Source organism: Leptonychotes weddellii, chromosome 2 (genome assembly GCF_054177405.1).
Source record: "Leptonychotes weddellii isolate Sample4059 chromosome 2, ASM5417740v2, whole genome shotgun sequence".
Classification (NCBI taxonomy): Eukaryota; Metazoa; Chordata; class Mammalia; order Carnivora; family Phocidae; genus Leptonychotes; species Leptonychotes weddellii.
Window position 1 is genome coordinate 61,769,778 of NC_138370.1, and position 14,015 is coordinate 61,783,792.

The 14,015-nt window shown below is 39.8% G+C and overlaps 1 protein-coding gene across 1 annotated transcript; it reads left to right on the forward strand.

Moving 5' to 3' along the window:
• Positions 1 to 1,503: 1,503 nt before the first annotated feature.
• Positions 1,504 to 10,295, forward strand: FGA (fibrinogen alpha chain). The gene is made up of 6 exons (XM_081811643.1): positions 1,504 to 1,630; positions 3,912 to 4,037; positions 4,619 to 4,802; positions 6,170 to 6,315; positions 7,230 to 8,655; positions 9,385 to 10,295. The coding sequence occupies exons 1-6, from the start codon at positions 1,577 to 1,579 to the stop codon at positions 10,092 to 10,094; spliced, it is 2,646 nt and encodes an 881-aa protein (XP_081667769.1). The 5' UTR covers positions 1,504 to 1,576; the 3' UTR covers positions 10,095 to 10,295.
• The last annotated feature ends 3,720 nt before the right edge of the window (positions 10,296 to 14,015 follow it).

A 14,015-nucleotide genomic window follows, 5' to 3' on the forward strand; every position in this document is an offset into this window, starting at 1 on the left:
CAGGTCGACTTTACAACTTTACACCCATGTTTTCTTGCTGAGTGAGGGCCCATGCCATTTGGGACCACATAAAGACCAGTAAAATGTGTCAGTTCTCCAGTTTGTGATCTAGTGAAGGAAATGGACAACACTCCTACAGTGATAAATGTCATATGAGTGGTACATGGTCTAAAGGAGTATGGAAGAACAAGAGATGGCTTTCAATTGGAGAGATGGAATCAAGTATGATGTAAAGTGTCTAGCAAAGTGCCTGGCACTTAGCAAACACTCAACAAATATTAGCTATTACTATTATCAGAATAGACTTCACATACGAATCAGAATTTAAGGCAAGGTAGGTCTGTCAGGCAAATTATAAGATGCCCCCAGTTAATAAGCATTTCTGATAAACAAAAATTTTTAGTATAAGTTATGTCCCAAACATTGCATGGGACATACTTAAATTAAAATGTATATGTTGTTTATCCAAAATTCAAATTTAACCGGGCATCCTGGTTTTTTGTTTGCTAGATCTGGCCAAGGAAAATTTTCATATGAAGATGAAGAGCAGGGAAAGTAAACTGGCATGTCCAAAGGCATAGACACAGGAAAGAAACGATATTTTTCATGGCACTTTATGTTCTCCAATAATTGTTAACACTCAATGAGTACTTACTATGTGGGAATCACCACTCTGAGGGCTTTACAAGGATTAACTCATTTATGCTTCATAAAAACATGTAGTTTGTCAAAAGCACAGAGTTGGGAAATGGTGTACCTAAGATTATGAACCTAAGATGCTTGGCTCCAGGGGCTACGTCTTAACTGTTTTGGATAGAGGAAAAGAATCTGTTCAAGGTAACGTATAGAAGGATTTCAGGGTCAGCCTATCACTACAGTCAATTTTTTAAAGATTTATTTATTTCTTTAAGAGTTTATTTATTTATTTATATAAGAAAGAGAGAGGGAGAGTGAGCAGGGGGCGGGGGGGGGGCAGAGAGAGAGGGAGAAGCAGACTCTCTCCACTCAGCTGGGAGCCAGAAGCAGGGCTCGATCCCAGGACCCTGAGCCCACGACTTGAGCCAAAATCAAGAGTCCACCACTCGACCTACTGAGCCACCCAGGCACCCCCACCACAGTCATTTCTTAAAAGTCTGATCATCCAACCATAATTCCTACATGAAGTGAACTATCATTTGCCAGATCTCTGTTTGCAGGGGGCTGTTTCTAGCCTGCCTCAGCCCCTCTCCATATTGTCTCAAGTACTCAAGCAGAGGTCTGTCTTCCTATGTTTCCTTTTGCCTTTCTAAAGTCATCCTGTTCCTGGAATGTGAGATGGTCCTGGAATTGCTGCTACCTTTGCAACAGCTTATCAAAAGCACACAAACTTGGGGGAATTGAGCAAGAACTTCGGGGACACCAACCTTACAGAAGAAGCAGGGGTTGTAGAGCGCATATTGACTGTCTAAACAGGACAAAGATAATGATTAATCAAACCTCCTTGCAGATTTAAATGGGATGGGCGCTAGGAGTGGAGGCAGTCTTCCTCTCTTTCAGCTGGGGTGCTCCTTAAGAGCCAGCTCCACCCTGAGAAAAGATGTTTTCTGCGAAGATCTTTTGCCTGGTCCTGAGTGTGGTGGGCACAGTCTGGGTATGGTCACCTTTATTTTCTCTTCTTGCTTTCTCTCTGGTGTTTATTCTGCAAAGAGCTTGCAGGTCTGAGAGACTTACCTACGTCCTCACACACTGAGAGCTTTATAAGCTCTACGCCATGGAGGCAAGGTCCTAGATGAGCCTGACACCTCAAGAGTAAGGAGGAGACTTAGCTGGACTAAAGTATAGAAATTCACAGGGAAAGCTTCCGTGTCTATAATTCAGCCTTACAACATCATTTGTTTATTTGTGTTATGGGAAGAAGTCTTTGCCCTCTTTGTTCCAATAAAGCCTCGAGATAGTTCATGCTAGTTAACGGAACAAAGCATTCTTTTGCTAAGAATTTTAAAAATCTAATTATTAATTTATTGCTAGTTGTCCATAATATGCAGAACAGTGGTTTAATGTAGCTTTCCTGAAAGGTTGTTTTTGTGTGTTTTTTTTTCCCCAAGAAAAGCAAATTTGTTGTTTTAAAACATATTACATAGGATATTTTATTACATATTACATAGTTAGGAGAGATTAATTGAGAAGGCAATATTCTTTTTGGGAAGCAATCTTTTAAAATAATTACTAAATATCGCAATGATTTCTGAAGTTTGACTCCAGAGACCTGTAGAAAAGAAGAGGAACTTAATTCAACAGGCCTTTGAAACACTTAGATCTTATAAAAACATGACAAATATGTTTAAGAAACTCAGTTACTTCCTGGGCTATGAATTATTCCAATTTATTTCTTTCCCTTCACCGCTCATAAAACCTACTACCAGAGCAAAAAAACTAAAGAGGGTTTCTAACTTAAATTTCTTTCTTATAGTAAACTTTAAGTAAAAAAAGTTTTACGGAAAATAAGACTAACATCATTTGCTAACGATATTTTGGATAATGCATAAGTTTTCAGTTATCTCTCTCTTATTGGCATAAATATTTAACTTTTGCCTGTTTTTATTGTTGTGCCATTTTATTCTGAAGTATGTTTGAATTTATAATTTTATTTCTTAAAGAGATTGTACTTGTTCTTTTAAATAAACTGTCCTTGATTGCTTGAATAATAATATTATTATTATTAGGGTACTTCTTAAAAAATGAGATAGCAAATATTAGCTAATTATAAGAATAAACTATCCAAGGGAGCTGGCTCAGTCCATAAAGCATGTGAATCTTGATCTCGGGGTCGTGAGTTCGAGCCCCACACTGGGCATAGAGATTACTAAAAAAAAAAAGACTAAACTATCTGAGATTAAAATAGTCATAGCAAAATCTTTGTAAGTTAGTAGTACAAAATAAAAATAACTAAAACTTAAAATCCATCTTGATTTATGAGGCTATAAAGTCTTGCTGGAAGAATATTTCTATGTCCTATTTCACTTCATAGGTCATGATAGAAATTTTTCTAAAAATCTATATTTCTAATTAGAAAGGTGTTCAAAAAAAGTTGTCAGTCATGGACCATTATTTTTGCTTTCAGTCTACTCTTTTGCATTGCAATTAAAAGGAAATTATTACGTGAGTGGGTAACCTAAAAAGCATTTCCCAGTCTGATCTGGCCACATTTGTGCCCTTGGTATGTACCTGCTCAAATTACGAATCCATCAGATCAAAGTAGAAAGTTGAAGGAGAGAGAAATTAAGCTAAAATAGTGTAGGTTTTTTCCTACTGAAACAGAAATTATAAGGGAAAGAACTCTGAACTTTTCAATTACCTTTCTATCTCCAGACATTACTGAAAATGAAAATGTAAATTTTAACTAATTTTGTTGATTCAAATAATTTTCCGTACATAATACATTTTCCGTATTTAAAACTCCTAGCATTTATTAAATGCTTGTTTCACATCCAACAGTGTTAAAAAATGTATTAATACCCAGGGCGCCTGGGTGGCTCAGTCGTTAAGCGTCTGCCTTTGGCTCAGGTCATGATCCCAGGGTCCTGGGATCGAGCCCCGCATCGGGCTCCCTGCTCTGCGGGAAGCCAGTTTCTCCCTCTCCCTCTCCCCCTGCTTGTGATCCTGCTCTCACTGTGTCTCTCTCTATCAAATAAATAAATAAAATCTTTAAAAAAAAAATGTATTTACCCTATCTCCTTTAACTCGTACAACTCCATGAAATAGGTATTAGGATTTTCAGTCAAAATGTCAGAAAGCTTGCAGAGGCCCCAAAGCAGGTGCTCTTAATCTCTGGGAGAGCCCCACCCCCCCTTCCCTTGGGTTTGCAGGCATGCCTGTGTCTTCTTATCTGCGTAATGTTGTTCTCTTTTGTGTGTTCGAATGAATCTGTAAAGACCACAGATAACAAGGAAGGTGAATTTATAGCCGAAGGAGGAGGTGTGCGTGGCCCCAGGATCGTGGAAAGACAGCAATCTGCCTGCAAGGAGACAGACTGGCCCTTCTGTGCTGATGAAGACTGGGTGAGTGGTGGGCAGAGGGAGTGGGAGAATCCTTCCCTGTGGTGCTAGAATTGTGCACAGGATGACCCAGTAGGTCACAGAAAACTTTTCAGTTGGGAAATAATCTAATAACTCATTACATGCCAAATTCAAGAAGACAAATGGAAAGCAACCTCACCCTGAGAGCAGTATTTGAATTACCTCCCAAACTCTGGGTCATTAATGGGATTAACAGTTTGGATTTTAGTTGCATGTTCAGACAAATCCCAGGAACCTAAGTATTATGGCCTCAAGATTTTGTGGGGCCTAATTTATTATTTAGTGTACCCTCATTCCAGAATTTCTCTCTATGACCTCTGACTAGTCCTCTTAAACTACTTTTAAGTCAATAGATGATGTCAGCATATTGGGGGAGGGAGGGGAAAGGGGGGGTATTTTGAAATATAGCTGGGTGACGGGTATTAAAGAGGGCACGTATTGCATGGAGCACTGGGTGTTATACGCAAACAATGTACTGGATTGTACATTGTTCAAATGTACTTCAAAATTGTACTGGATCTAAGATATAGACCCTTAATATAATTTTTCCTCTTCACTTCCAGAACTACAAATGCCCTTCTGGCTGCAGGATGAAAGGGTTAATTGATGAAGTCAATCAAGATTTTACAAACAGAATAAATAAGCTCAAAAATTCATTATTTGATTATCAGAAGAACAATAAGGACTCTGGTTCATTGACAGGGAATGTAATGGAACTCGTGAGAGGGGATTTTGCCAGCACTAACAGTAAGCATCACATATTTGGTACTTTGACCTTATAGCACACAACAACGCAATAACAAAGGCCCCAGATAAATATGCTGCCTCCTTCTAGCAACTTCCAATTTTATTCCAAAGTACTTAAGATAGAAATGCATGCCTTCATGATATCCCTGAATGTTAAGGAGGGGCTTGCTTTTTATAAAAGTAACATTAAAAAGGTTAGCTTAGAATTGTTTAAAGTCACAAAGTAAGTCAGAATTTTGTATTGAAGACTAGAATTTAAATGTGTTCTTTTTTAAAGAGTATATGCTGAAAAGAAGATGAGCATAACTTTTTGTTATGTTTCTGTCTTACAGAGGAGGGAGGAAACTGAGGGATCAAGAGACTTACCCAAAGACACAAAGCTATCATGGGATGGAGCTGGGAGTCCAACTCCACCAAGCTGTTTATGTTTTGTTTTTTAATTTAAAATATAGAGCTATGTTCTACATTCTCATAGGACTATGACTAAGTCTCCTTAGGACAAGGAGACATTGGATTTGCTCTGGGCATGGGAAGCAAATTTAGCGAGGCCCTAGTTCCTGAAGCCTTGCTTTGACTCTTTATATCTTTTTTTTTATGTTATGTTAATCACCATACATTACATCACTAGTTTTTGATGTAGTGTTCCATGATTCATTGTTTGCGCATAACACCCAGTGCTCCATGCAGAACGCGCCCTCTTTAATACCCATCACCGGACTGACCCATCCCCCCATGCCCTTCCCCTCTAAAACCCTCAGTTTGTTTCTCGGAGTCCATAGTCTCTCATGGTTCATCTTGAAATTGTTCCTAAGATTTTTTTTTTCCTTAGGTCAACAGGATCACTCACTTGCCATTACTGCTGCACTGTTGACTTTAAATTAGTTAAGTGTCTCCTAAAGATATAAAGAAGACTCTTGCTGACCTAAGGAAAAAAAAATCTTAGGAACAATTTCAAATCTATAGGTAGGAGGGAAAACTTCTCAGTAAGAAAATCCAAGAATATGTTTAAGTATGTTAGCATATTGTTAACATTATTTTTAAGTCCCTTGGTTAAAGATATGATGAAATAATTGAAATGTTATCAAATTTAATCTCCTAATTATACCTTTAAAATTCCAAAGACATTTCTTCTGCATTTATTTGGATTACTAATTGCTAGTAAAGCATCTTAATTGACAGCTATGGATGACTAAAGGACATGACATTGTTCAAATATCAAATGCCTAATAGATTTGGAACTGACAAATAAAATGTCCAAAGAACAAATTGTTATTAAAAGGGAAATGATATTTATAAGTAGATTTCCTTCTTTTGCTGGCTATGATAAGAAAAACACTTAGCAGCTCCTTCACTCTTGCTTTTTTCAGATAATGATAATACATATAGCCAAGTGTCAGAAGATCTGAGAAGCAAAATTGAAATCCTGAGGCGCAAAGTCATAGAACAAGTACAGCAAATCCGCCTTTTACAGAAAAATGTCAGGGATCAGCTGGTAGATATGAAACGACTGGAGGTAAGTGAGTGTTTGGCTCTAAGACCAGATTTTCTTGTTTTCGAATAGCAGGGAAAAGGAAGGCAATAGTCATTCACTGAAGAACAATAAGGACTCTGGTTCATTGACAGGGAATGTAATGGAACTCGTGAGAGGGGATTTTGCCAGCACTAACAGTAAGCATCACATATTTGGTACTTTGACCTTATAGCACACAACAACGCAATAACAAAGGCCCCAGATAAATATGCTGCCTCCTTCTAGCAACTTCCAATTTTATTCCAAAGTACTTAAGATAGAAATGCATGCCTTCATGATATCCCTGAATGTTAAGGAGGGGCTTGCTTTTTATAAAAGTAACATTAAAAAGGTTAGCTTAGAATTGTTTAAAGTCACAAAGTAAGTCAGAATTTTGTATTGAAGACTAGAATTTATGTAGAGCTAAGTGTTATATCCATTATCCACCTACAAAGTAGGTATTATTTCCCCCACTCTACAAATGAAGAAAAAAAGTTCAATGATATTAAGCAAATTTTCCAAGGATACATAGTAAATTTCAAGAGCAAATATTAAGTCCCTGCTTGTCTTGTTCCAAAGCTCTGACACCACCATGCCTCTGGATCTTCAATCTCAGTCTCACTAAGGGTCAATTCATCAGTGTTTCCTTTCAGAAGGAATAGCATCTTACTGATATGTTTTAAGACTAAGATGAATCCAAATAGCTCCTATTGCTTCTCCAGGCTAACCGTACAATACCTAACATCTCTTCCACTGAGGGTGTGACATAAACGAATAATAGAGTATTGATTGGTAGGTATTAACCTTAAAGAAATGAATCCAGTTTCCAAAAAATAAATTAACTGCTTAGAAGTGAATAGGCATAATTTCTTTATTTATATCGACCTCTTTTCTTTCCCTTTCTCCCCCTCTCTTAGGTGGACATTGATATTAAGATCCGATCTTGCCAAGGTTCATGCAATAGGGCTTTAGAACGTAGGACAGATCTAAAGTACTATGAAGATCAGCAGAAGCAACTTGAACAAGTCATTGCCAAAGACTTACTTCCACCTAAAGATAGGCAGTACTTACCCCGGCTGAAAATGACCACATCTGTAAATACGCTTCCTGGGGACTTCAAGAGCCAGCTTCAGCAGGTCCCTTCAGAGTGGAGGGCACTCACGGAAATGCAACAGATGAAAATGACATTAGAGGGGTCTGGTAAAGATGGAAATACCCGAGGAGACACTGCATCTCATGGAACAGGATCAGTGCCTGAAAGCCCCAGGAACCCCGGGAGCTTCACACCGGGAAGTTCTGGCACTTGGAACCCTGGCAGCTCTGGACCCGGAAGTTCTGGCACTTGGAACCCTGGCAGCTCTGGACCCGGAAGTTCTGGCACTTGGAACCCTGGCAGCTCTGGACCCGGAAGTTCTGGCACTTGGAACCCTGAGAGCACCGGGCCTGGGAGCACCGGGCCTGGGAGCACTGTGCTTGGCAGTGATGGCACTTGGAGCTCTGGGAGCACAGGGCCTGGGAGCACTGTGCTTGGCAGTGACGACACTTGGAGCTCTGGAAGTTCTGTGTCTAGCAGCAGCAGCTCTTGGAGCTCTGGGAGCGTGGGGACTGGCACTACTGGGCCTTGGAGACCTGGAAGTTCTGAGTCCGGAAGCTTTAGGCCAGATAGCTTAGGGCATGGGAACACCAGGCCTACCAACCCAGAGTGGGGCAAATTTGAGGAGGTGTCGGGAAGTGTAACTCCAGGGACAAAGAAAGAGTACCACACAGGTAAACTGGTCATATCTAAAGGAGATAAAGAGCTTCTTATTGGTAATGAGAAGGTCACCTCTGGGAGTGCCACCACCACTCGTCGTTCATGCTCTAAAACAGTCACTAAGACTATTATAGGTCCTGATGGTCGCAAAGAAACGACCAAAGAAGTGGTAAACTCCGAAGATGGTTCTGACTGTGGTGATTTACCCCATACTTTTGCTGGTAGCCTAGATGATCTCCGTTTTAGGCACCCCGATCTGGGGAGTTTCTTCAGCACTGCCTCAACTGGAAACACATTTCCTGGTGGGATTTTACCCTCGCACAGAGAGTTTGACAGTAGGACCCAGGCTGTGGGCTCCGAATCGGACATATTCACACACTTAAGGGTACCTGAGTTCCCTTTCGGTGGTAAAACTTCAAGTCACAGCAAACAATTTTCGAGCAGTAGTACAACTTACAACAGAGGAGACTCCACATACGAAAGCAAGAGCTATAAAGTGGCAGGTGAGGCCGGAATTGAAGAGGAACATGAAACCCTCAAAGGAGGATATACCACCAAAAGAGGCCATGATAAAGTTCGCTCTGCCAGAGGTATCCACACTTCTCCTTTGGGGAAGCCTTCCCTGACCCCCTAGACTAAGTTCACTATTCTTGCAATGCCTCCCCTAGCACCTTGAACTTCTTTCCTAGCCCTCTATTACACTTTATAGAAATTACACCTTTTGCTTGTTTGTGTTTGGGCACTAGACTGTAAGTTCCATGAGGGTGGGGGCTTTGTCTCTCATGTTCATCTCTGTATTCCTAAATGCCTAGCAGTGCAGAGAATCATCACTCAATAAATACGTGTTAAATGAATGAATGAATGAATCCCTCTGAAACTCGATTTTAAGTTTGTTTAACCCAATTCTTTCACCACTCAAAATGTGTGCTCTTGGAATTGTCACCCAGTTTATTAATCACATTTTTAGTGTGTCTCAGTTGACATTGAGATCAGGTTAAAAACAAGTTATATTACCACTAAATGATGCTTAGATATCTTTGCTGGTTACTTGCTGTTATCAGTACATGCAAGTAAAATTTCAAATCCATTGAGGAAAATCCCCTCTGCAATTTGTGGGTATAAATGCCACTCACTTGCGTAAGTTTCATCCCAGTGTAAGTGCACTCTTTCCCCCATGGAGGGAGGGAAGGAAGGAAGGTAGGATGGAAGGAAAGAAGGAAAAGGAAGCCAGTATCTGCCTTCGTTTAATCTGGGCCATGCCTATCTTTGTAAAGTTAAATGAGAATAACTTCTTCCAACCAGCTTAATTTTTTTTTTAGACTGTGATGATGTCCTCCAAACACATCCTTCAGGTACCCAAAGTGGTATTTTCAATATCAAGCTACCGGGATCCAGTAAGATTTTTTCTGTTTATTGTGATCAAGAGACCAGTTTGGGAGGATGGCTTTTGATCCAGCAAAGAATGGATGGATCACTGAATTTTAACCGGACCTGGCAAGACTACAAGAAGGGTTTCGGCAGCCTGGATGACAAGGGGGAAGGAGAATTCTGGCTAGGCAATGAATACCTCCACTTACTAACCCTGAGGGGCTCTGTCCTTCGGGTCGAATTAGAGGACTGGGCTGGAAACCAGGCTTATGCAGAATATCACTTGAGGGTAGGTTCTGAGGCAGAAGGTTATACCCTGCAGGTCTCTTCCTATGAGGGCACAGCGGGTGATGCTCTGATTGAGGGTTCTGCAGAGGAAGGAACAGAGTATACGTCTCACGCGGGCATGCAGTTCAGCACCTATGACAGGGATGCAGACCAGTGGGAAGAGAACTGCGCAGAAGTCTACGGCGGAGGCTGGTGGTATAACAGCTGCCAAGCGGCCAATCTCAATGGCGTCTACTATCCCGGGGGCTCTTATGACCCAAGGAACAACAGTCCTTACGAGATTGAGAACGGAGTGGTCTGGGTCCCCTTCAGGGGTGCAGATTATTCCCTCAGGACTGTTCGCATGAAAATCAGACCCCTGGCGACCCAATAGGAGTGGAAGGGAGAGTGATCTGTTTTCTTTGTTTAGTGAGGTGGAGAAAAAAGATGAGGAAGATAAAGGAGTTAAGATTCTTCACAATCTACTAAGAAATTTACAGGTGCTATTTTATTATTCTTTGTACTGTATCTAAATGTAACTGAGACATATTACTGCTTTAAAGAATAAAGTTGTGCGAGTTTATTTATCTTGAAAGTAGCTCTGTGGGTTTTCAAATTTCTCTAAGGTTACACCAAGGAACATTCAGTACATCAGGAAGAAGGAATCTGATGGATGTTCCTTCTATAACCCTTACGGGTCTTGTTTTGAGCACTTCTCTCCCCATACCACTCAGTCATAAGGCCATCGTACAGTAAAAAATTATTTCACCCATTTTGTTTGAATGGGTTGAAGCCAATATATATATTTTTAAAAGATTTTATTTATTTATTTGACAGAGAGAGAGAGACAGCAAGAGAGGGAACACAAGCAGGGGGAGCGGGAGAGGGAGAAGCAGGCTTCCCTCCGAGCGGGGAGCCCGATGCGGGGCTCGATCCCAAGATCCTGGGATCATGACCTGAGCCGAAGGCAGACGCTTAACGACTGAGCCACCCAAGTGCCCCTGAAGCCAATATTTTAAGTTACAAATCACTGAATAGAAACAATGGCTGGCCTTCATAGAGGAACTTAGCAAATTATGAAGTACGTTCATCTCTTCTGTTAGCAAGCAAATCCAAGAAGGCAGGAGAAGCACTCTTTCCTAATAGAAATAGAAATCTGTTCTTTAAGCTTTTCAGTGAAGACCATAATGCACACTTAATTTTTTCCCCAGAGTCTAACAAATTTCTTTCAAAAACACATGGCATGAGAAAATGGATTTAAAATCCTTTCAATATTTTCAAGTATTCAAAAAACACTACTACTATATATTGAATTCATAAATTCAACATATTTACATGGTCAGTATTTTATCTGATGTATGTTGCTTCTTTGATCTTGGCAGCCTTGGCTCTGGCCCCCAATTTTTGACTCATATTTCTTGCTGGTGAGAACTACCTGCTATTTACACTTGAAAATGTATTAAAATATTCCAAGCGCACTGGGCTCCTGGTACATTGCTCTCATTTGTGTAGTCTTTACTCCTGTTTAACTGCATCCTTTATCCTAGTAAAGAAAGAAAGAGGGAAAGAAAGAAGGAAGCAAGCAGGCAGTTTAGGATAGGGGCCAGGTCCGGGGGAGCAGACAGAAGATGGACACAAGGGCTTGCAAATGAGTTACATAGGAAGCCCCAGCATTCTTGCATTTCCTTATGTGCAATTGAAAATCCTTGATAGGTTTGCCTAGGTGGCATCTGCCTTTGGCTCGGGTCATGATCCCAGGGTCCCTGCTCAGCTGGGAGCCTGCTTCTCCCTCTGCCTCTGCTGCTCCCTCCTGCTTGTGCTCTCACTCTCTCCCTCTCTGACAAATAAATAAATAAAAATTAAAAAAAAAAGAAATCCTTGATACAAATACACCTCCAAATCTTTGAATAATTGAATAAGAACTTTTTCAGAATTAAAAGAAGTTTCATTTATTTCAGACCTGGGAGTTCCATGTTATCTCTATGCCTGCCCCATTTGCACTCACACATATGCCTCCACAGAATTTGAGTTGGGAGTAGAAAGTATTTTATTTTCCAGTGCCGCACTATTATGGGCAGAGTCGGGTCCCCAAATGAAAGTGAGTCTGAATGTGAAAGGCCATTCATTTCCTATTTATTTTGAAGGCTTTGAGTTTCTTGGCAAAGAATGGGTAACCTCTTTTCATTTAATAAACAAAAGCCAATATTAACAGGATCGTGATCATTGGAGATACAGTTTAGTTTTGAGAAAAGACACCAAACATCTTTTTCCCATTTTACCTTTAACCTGTTGCTCTATTTCCCTTATCCCTGAAATTAAATATTAATTTAGCTTCTCTGACTCCCATTCACGATGGAAGCCCACTTTAACTTGATTTTCACTTGGTTACTACTCTCTTGAAATTTCTCTTTTTAAAGTCAACAAGAACTTCATAGTTCTAAATTTAACGTCCTGCATTCGGGCCTCCTCCTGCTTGACTTCTTTTAAAATCTGCTGCTTTGGTCCCCACCCTACCTCTTCAATCTGCATTTTTCTCTTGGCTTTTGATAGACCATTCTCATTTGTCTCACCTTTCTTGGTCTTTTTAACTGGCAGTTCCTTCTTAAGCCACTCCTTAAATGTAGGAGTTTCTCATTACAGTAACATTAATACTCATTTTTCTAAGTTGGGATGAGGTTGGATGCATGTGCCATAAATAAGACAGAAACTTATTTCTTGTTTACAAAAAAGCCTATGGTAATATGTCCTCTTCGTGTCTTCAGGAAGCCAGCATCCTAGTAAAAGTCTTTCATCTTCGAATTTACCTCATGTCTTATCAAACACCATGTCCTGTGGCAATCTGGAAAATAGAGGAAAGACAGAAGGGAAATGGCGTATCTTCTCTCTTTTAAGGTACTTTCTGAAATGTTGCAGATAGCACTTTTACTTATGTGTCATCAGCCACAGCTTAGTCCACATGGACATACCTGGCTTCGGGAGAGGCTCTGACACCTTAACAATACAAGATTAATACAAAGCTATCCTAATTAAAATTAGGATTCTGTTAATAAGGAGAAGCAGAATGCATGTTGAGGTAGGCAATTAGCAGTCTGAACCAGAACATCCTTTCTCACTCTATAAGTTACCTTTTAAAAGATTAAGCAATCATGTCTTTCTCCTGCTTAAGGCCTATCTTGACATTGAATTAAAACTTCCTAGCTTTGCACATAAGCTCTTTCACAAACTGGTCCCTTTCCAACGTCTACAGTCATTCACTGCATCTGGATTGCACTGAATTTCGCACTAGTATCAGAATACCAGATCCTTTAATGAGTCTGTGCCTTTACATATACGGCCTAGAAGCATCCCCTTCATCCTTGAGGATGCCGCTCCGTAGTGTTCCTTCTGTGAACCCCTCCCTAATGCCCACCGTAGGACACAGAACCAGGAATTTTTCTCTGAGCCCTCAAAGTTCTTCTTTCTATCCCCAAAATAACAGTAGATCCCTATCTCTAACATATTTATTTATGTCATTAGGTGTCCTCCTTCTGGCCAGAGCTCAGTTACATAGTGTTTTCTGCCCTACATAAGAATATCTCACCTACCCCGGGATTCTACAGATAGGTTTTAAAAGTTTCTTCAAATATTTCTATTGTTTCTTTTTTTCTTTTACATTTAAATATTTAATTAACCTAGAATTTATTTTAACATGTTATGGAGAAGGTCTACTTTTATTTTCTTGTGGATGGATAGCCAGTTATGCTGGGATCAGCTATTACGGTATTCTTTGCCAGTGGAATCAAAATGCCAATTTTGTTGAATAAGACAAATCTATACATATGCTCTTTCCTGTGCTTATATCTCTTTGCTCATCTTTAAAGTGTAGCTTTTCAGTGAAGTATTCTCCCTCTTACCCTCCACTTTTTTTCTAAGCCAAAAAAATTTTCCTTTCAGTTTTTACTTCTTTTGTTTGTTCTAGGGGCTTTGGAAAGGTCTTTCTTAATTTTGAATTAGTTACTTTTTTAGAGGTTTAGAGTGAGTCATCTTTCTTTTTTCTACAACCCTGACCTCATGTGGAATGAGTGAGTCATCTTTTAACTATTAATTTCCAAGTATTTCATTAGATAATGTCTTTTTTTTTACTTATTTCATGCTTTTGGAAATGAATTCTACCTTGTCAAGTATTAATATTGTCATCACTCCCAATTTCTTTTTCTTTGCGTTTACCTACATCTTTACATGTCACTTTGTTTAGAAGCCTTTCCTGAAATAATAGATAAATTCTGAAACACGTTTTTATTTTTAATTTACTTTTTGTTTTATTGTAGTTTCTCCT

What these genes read in the sequence shown, in the direction of transcription:
- FGA (XM_081811643.1), top strand. Translation starts at nt 1,577, where the DNA reads ATGTTTTCTGCGAAGATCTTTTGCCTGGTCCTGAGTGTGGTGGGCACA. An exon ending in TCTGTGCTGATGAAGACTGG is followed by an intron (nt 4,038 to 4,618) that starts GTGAGTGGTGGG and finishes CTTCACTTCCAG; the next exon opens with AACTACAAATGCCCTTCTGG. An exon ending in GGATTTTGCCAGCACTAACA is followed by an intron (nt 4,803 to 6,169) that starts GTAAGCATCACA and finishes TGCTTTTTTCAG; the next exon opens with ATAATGATAATACATATAGC.